The following is a 6,646-nucleotide window of genomic DNA, read 5'->3' on the forward strand; positions in this document are numbered from 1 at the left end:
TACAGCCTTATTCTAAAATTGATTTTTTTATTTATTTCCTTCATCAATCTTTGGGGAGTTTCTCCCATTCTTCTCTGCAGATCCTCTCAAGCTCTGTCAGGTTGGATGGGGAGTGTCGCTGCACAGCTATTTTCAGGTCTCTCCAGAGATGTTCGATCTGGTTCTAGTCCGGGCTCTGGTTGGGCCACTCAAGGACATTCAGAGACTTGTCCCGAAGCCACTCCTGCGTTGTCTTGGCTGTGTGCTTAGGGTCGTTGTCCTGTTGGAAGGTGAACCTTCGCCCCAGTCTGAGGTCCTGAGCGCTCTGGAGCAGGTTTTCATCAAGGATCTCTCTGTACTTTACTCAGTTCATCTTTCCCTCGATCCTGACTAGTCTCCCAGTCTCTGCCGCTGAAAAACATCCCCACAGCATGATGCTGCCACCACCATGCTTCACCGTAGGGATGGTGCCAGGTTTCCTCCAGATGTGACACTTGTTATTCAAGCCAAAGAGTTCAATCTTGGTTTCATCAGACCAGAAATCTTGGTTTTCATGGTCTGAGAGTCCTTTAGGTGCCTTATGGCAAATCCAAGCGGGCTGTCGTGAGCATTTTACTGATGAGTGGCTTCCGTCTAGCCACTCTGCCATAAAGGCCTGATTGGTGGAGTGCTGCAGAGATGGTTGTCCTTCTGGAAGGTTCTCCCATCCCCACAGAGGAACTCTGGAGCTGTCAGAGTGACCATCGGGTTCTTGGTCACCTCCCTGACCAAGGCCCTTCTCCCCCGATTGCTCAGTTTGGCCGGGCGGCCAGCTCTAGGAAGAGTCTTGGTGGTTCCAAACTTCTTCCAATTAAGAATGACAGAGGCCACTGTGTTCTTGGGGACCTTCGGTGCTGCAGAAATGTTTTGGTACCCTTCAACTGTGGGACCTTATATAGACAGGTGTGTGCCTTTCCAAATCATGTCCAGTCAATTGAATTTACCACAAGTGGACTCCAATCAAGTTGTAGAAACATCTCAAGGATGATCAATGGAAACAGGATGCACCTTGCGCTCAATTTCGAGTCTCATAGCAAAGGGTCTGAATAGTTAAGTATTTCTGTTTTGTATTTGTAATACATTTGCAAAAAAAAACGGTTTTTGCTTCATCATTATGGGATATTGTGTGTAGATTGATGAGGAATGTATTATGTTTAATCCATTTTAGAGTAAGGCTGTAACGTAACAAAATGTGGAAAAAGTCAAGGGGTCTGAATACTTTCCGAATGCACTGTATGTCATGGAAGGAGCAGGTGTTCCTAATGTTTTGTACACTCAGTGTATTAAAATGGGCTATACAGTTGATAATACAAATAATGGAATGTTAAAAAGACAGACTTCAAATGTATTAAATATGCTTCAGTTACAGAAAAGCATTAATTTAATAAAAAACATGTTTATATTTTATATTTACTGCTATCCTCGACAAACTCAAACATTTCTTGCATAATTTATACACCCATCATTTCAATTATCCTCCATGGTCTTCTTGATCCATTCTACGTAGTTAGCTACGCGGGTATAGACCCCATATTGGCCTGGCTCTCCACAGTCAATTCCCCAGCTGGCGATCCCTGCTGCCCAGAAAACTCCCCCATACTTCAGGACGTACGGCCCTCCACCATCCCCTGCACAGGTGTCCTTTCCACCCTCTGGTAACCCGGCACAGAACATGCTGTCTGTCAAATCAGGGGCTTCTCTCTTCTTCTTCCTCACCTCATCAATAGAGCTTCTGCACTTCACCTGGTCCACCAGGGGAATCCGGACATACCTGAGGTTACTGGGCATTTCATCATCATCTTTGAGGCCAAACCCTGAAACCCAGCTGTGAGAGGGAGGGAGGGAGAGAAAGAGAGAAAAGCCCCGTTTATACCTGGTGCTAACATGGCTCCTTTGTCCTGATCTTGTCTACATTCTGATTGTGCCCACATTTCCAGAAATGTGTCTACACATCAGTGGAGGCTGCTGAGGGGAGGACGACTCATAATAATGGCTGGAACGGAGCGAATAGAATGACATCAAACACATGGAAACCATGTGTTTGATGTTGTTGATACCTTTCCACTGATTCTGCTCCAGCCATTACCACGTGCCCGTCCTCCCCAATTAAGATGCCACCAACCTCCTGTGCTACACATGCTATTAAAATGTGTTTGTTATCCGTCCACTGTGTCTGCATTGTGACCAGATTTCCTGGTCCCTTCCTTTATGCAAATTATTACACAGCTATTCTTTCAAAATAATATTTATTTATTCTAAGACACATACAGTCAATGTCTGTCCATGATTTTAGAGGGCAGAATAATGATGGTTTAAATGGTTTCTCTGTCCAGATCTGTCTACACTTGTAAGATGTCCAGACACAATGTGTGTCTGACTACCTCCGGAGGTGGGCAGGATGATCTGATCACAATCAGATCACAATATGTATTTTGATTGTCTACACCTGTCCAAAAATGTGGGCTCAATCAGAATGTGGACAAGATCAGGACAAAAGATGCAAGTTAGAACCAAGTATAAACAGGGCTAGAGAGAGAGAAATGACACATGCACTATCATAGCTTCTGTTTCCATTGCATTGAGGTAGTTTTAGGATAAAAAAAAAAAAAAACAGAAACAGAGAATGCCCAATAACTATACTGTCAAAGATCAAACATTTACTGTACAGGAGAGCCTACTCTTACCCAACTCGTCCAGTGGAGTATTCAGCACCCTTTGCAGGCAGACACACTCGCATGATGGAACTACTGAATGTGAGTGGGTGTTGGAGCTTGATCAAGGCAATGTCGTGGTTGAAGGATAAACCGTCTGTGTTGTTGTACCCAGGGTGAGGATGGAGAGAGGCCACTTCAAGAGGTGGAGACTGAAGGAGGTTTTCCACATTGTTGTTGCCAACGAATGCCTGTTATGAAGTGAAGGAAAATGTGTGTGAATTTCAGTCAGTTACTGCATTTAACTACTGGGTGGAAATAGTAGTTTCTTCAACTATGAGCATCCAGAAGCATGTTTATTGTCTCTCCACTCCTTGCTCAATCTTTGTCATCATCTCAGATGTAGGGCCAGGAGTTTTTCTATGATAAGCCTATAATTCAGGACCAGAGATAATCAGAAGAAACTCCTGGCCCTAGTCATTATGTAAACACCACCATAATCATTATTGCACTACCATAACTTCACTCTTCTTGATGACTTGGTTGTTATGTTGATGCACCAGTCCATGAGCAGCAGTCAGGATCCACCTGTCCCCGATGACCATCCCTCCTGATCGGCCTCCTTCCACACTGAGAAGCATCTGCCAGGGAAATGTTCCTTTTGGAGCTACCTCTCCTCCCAGAATCCTTTGGTGCATTTCTATGGACACCATGGGTCTTCCACAGACTGGTGGATCAGGAAAAGCACAAAATGTCACTTCTCCTCTCAGCAATGGTTCAGATTCCACATTGGGTCCAATATTACTGTAGAAAAGCACACAGCCAAAGCACACGCACAAAACAACAAAACACACAAACACATCCATAATATCTATATTTTAGAATGTTTCTCACTTGTTTTTTGCTCTTCCTCCTCTATGGTCTTCTTGATCCAGTCTACGTAGTTAGCCACACGAGTGTAGACCCCATAGCTTCCACTCTGTCCACATTTAACACCCCAGCTGACGATTCCTGCTGCCCAGAAAGGCCCAGGAAGGATTCCTGCTTTTCGCAGGACGTACGCCCCTCCACTGTCCCCCTGACAGGAGTCCTTGCCTCCCTCAGGATTCCCAGCACAGAACATGTTGTCTGTTAGACTGGGAATTCCTTTCCTTTCATCTCTGCCTTCAATAGACTTTCTACAGATTGTCTGGTTCACCACAGGTAGAGGAACATACATGAGGTTATTGGTAGATGTATCAAACTCCATGGTGCCAAATCCTGACACCAAGCTGAAGCAGAGAGAAAGAGAGAAGAACGGAATAAACATAAGATGCTGTTCAACTTAACAATTTTAACAATCAATACAAAATCAGCAAATATCCACAAATTGAATAAATTGTTAACATGCAGATATTTGTAGTTGACTGTTTTAAACATAAAACCTAGGCTTACCCATTCCGCCCAGTCCGGTATTTAGCGTCCTTTGCTGGCAGACACAGTGGCATGACATGAGCATTGAATGTGATTGGGTGTTGGAGATGGATCAGGGCGATGTCATGGTCATACTCTACACCATCTACGTTGTTGTATTCAGGGTGAAGATGGAGAGAGGCGACCTCAAGAGGTGGAGACTGGGTGAGGTTTTGCACATTGTTGTCTCCAACATATACCTTTGGACAGGGTAAATCACATTTAATAAATACACTTAAACAGCAGTCAGACAGTCATTTTTCCATTGGATTTGGAGAGTGAAGCAAAAATTCTAAATGTGGCTCTATACTTGAGCATTTTAGATTTGAGATCAAATGTTTTATATTAGGTGACAGTACAGAATGTTACCTTTTATTTGAGGGTATTTTCATACATATATTTTTTACCATTTAGAAATGAAAACACTTTATACATATAGTCCCCCCCATTTGAAGATTAAATAAGTATTTGGACAAATTCACTTATTAAAGTAGTCAAAAGTTTAGTAGATGGTCCCATATTCTTTGCACACAATGACTACATCAAGCTTGTGACTTTACGAACTTGTTGGATGCATTTACAGCTTGTTTTGGTTGTGTTTCAGAATATATTTTGCCCAATAGGAACTATATGGTGAATAATGTATTGTGTCATTTCGGAGTCCCTTTTATTGTAAATAAGAATACATTTACATTAATGTGGATGCTACAATGATTGTGGATAATCATGAATTAATTGTGAATGATGAAAAGTGAGCAAGTTAGAGGGACAAAGATCATACCCCCCCCCCACACAGAAAGTGCTAATCTCCCCCGTTATTGGTAATGGTGAGAGGTTAGCATGTTTTGTTGTCACCTCTTTCTCATTCATCATTATTCATGATTAATGATTGTTGTAATCATGGTATCATCAGGATTCATTTAGAAATTTAGAAGTATTCAGAAACATCTTATCTACTCACTTAGAAAGAATTTTACTCCAGTCATCATTCCCCATTCAGTTCCTATTGGGCAAAACATAACCCAAAATACAACCAAAATAAACTGCAAATGCCTCTAATGAGTGTGTAGAATCACAAGCTTGATGTAGTCATTGCATGCGAGGAATATGGGACCTAATACTAAACTTTTGACTACTGTAATACACTATAAGTGAATTTGTCCCAATACTTATGACATCTTCAAATGGGGGGACTAGATACATAAAGTGCTTTCATTTCTGGACCCTGTAATAAAAGGTTACATTCTGTACTCTGGCCTCATATGAAACATTTGATCTCAAATCCGAAATGCTGGAGTATGAAGTCCACATTTTATTTTGCTTCACTGTGAAATACATACGGAGGGGGAGTGTACATCTAGCACAGACACAGATAAGGGGCCATGTCAAAAAGATAACCCATGCTTTTATTTTCATTAATACACACTCGTCTCACCCTAACGTCTTGCCAGGTATGTCCATGCAGGACATGTGCTGCAGTCATGATCCAGCGGTCCCCGATCACTATCCCTCCTCCTCTACCTTTAGCGCTCAGCAACACCTGCCAGGGGAAGGATCCAGCTGGAGCTGGCTTTCCCCCCCAAATCCTTCCAAACCCTGGGAGGTTCACTGTAGGATGACCACACACTAGGGACAGACAGAGACCCCTACTGGTCATCCAGGAACAGACTGACTGTAGATACACACACAGGGAAAGAACAAATACGATACACAGTAGACACAAACACACACACACACTCAAGGGTGAAACTCTGAGTTACCTGGAATACATTGAGGAATCAGTGAGCTTTTCAGGCTGTCTTTCCACTTTCCGTCTGATGAGCATGTGAAGTTTCCTGATAAACGTGTGAGAGAGATGTGATTACACGATACATACATTAGGCATTGAATAGTTGCAGTTGTTTAATTTACAAAATATTAGAGACTTGCAGGTTGAAAACCGATGTCACTGTAGTGAAGAATATAAGGATGATTTTAGTCTGACTTTTAGCCACTTCAGGAAGAGTGTAGAACGGCTCATTGCAGTGGTACTGAATGACTGAGAGGTGCTGGTTCTGAGAGCCAGATATGACCTTCACCCTTCCATTCAGCAACGGTTCAGGTTCCCCACAGCCAATCACTGTAGAAGAGACTGGAACCCAAAACTCACACACAGACACACCCAGCAGCCTGGACACACAATATGTTGGGAAGGGGATATTTGAGACTGAGTGTGTCTCATCATAAAATAATCATGTTGAGACATACCGTACAAAAAGTATTATGATCTCATAATTCATACTTAATATGGGTGTAAATCACTGTAACTCAACATCTGTTTAGTAATATTACGACAGCTTGAATCCAAGCAGGGGAGACATGGAAAACAACAATAGAAATAACAACAGTAGACTCACCAGAGTGTTGAATAGACCCAGTCCATGACTGTGATTGGACAGGAGAGACTATGGTGAATGAACCTGCTGTGTAAGACTTTAAGACCTCACTTTGTATATCACAGCCCCTCAGCCTTACGGGTACGTTAG

General features: G+C 42.6%; 1 protein-coding gene across 1 annotated transcript; it reads right to left on the bottom strand.

The window, feature by feature from the left end:
- Positions 1–1,362: 1,362 nt before the first annotated feature.
- On the bottom strand, positions 1,363–6,646 carry LOC311140279 (complement C1r subcomponent-like). Its single transcript, XM_084175258.1, has 9 exons — positions 6,518–6,646; positions 6,106–6,290; positions 5,882–5,956; positions 5,557–5,747; positions 4,104–4,321; positions 3,564–3,940; positions 3,185–3,396; positions 2,703–2,920; positions 1,363–1,843 (listed from the first exon to the last, which is right to left on the bottom strand). Exons 1-9 carry the CDS (start codon positions 6,541–6,543, stop codon positions 1,486–1,488), a joined length of 1,860 nt encoding a protein of 619 aa, XP_084031384.1. The 5' UTR covers positions 6,544–6,646; the 3' UTR covers positions 1,363–1,485.

Source organism: Coregonus lavaretus, assembly GCF_964263955.1.
Source record: "Coregonus lavaretus genome assembly, chromosome: 13".
In the NCBI taxonomy this organism is placed as follows: domain Eukaryota; kingdom Metazoa; phylum Chordata; class Actinopteri; order Salmoniformes; family Salmonidae; genus Coregonus; species Coregonus lavaretus.

What these genes read in the sequence shown, in the direction of transcription:
- LOC311140279 (XM_084175258.1), bottom strand. Translation starts at nt 6,543, where the DNA reads ATGGACTGGGTCTATTCAACACTCTG. An exon ending in GATTCCTCAATGTATTCCAG is followed by an intron (nt 5,748 to 5,881) that starts GTAACTCAGAGT and finishes GTCTGTCCCTAG; the next exon opens with TGTGTGGTCATCCTACAGTG. An exon ending in GGAGGAAGAGCAAAAAACAA is followed by an intron (nt 3,397 to 3,563) that starts GTGAGAAACATT and finishes CTGATCCACCAG; the next exon opens with TCTGTGGAAGACCCATGGTG.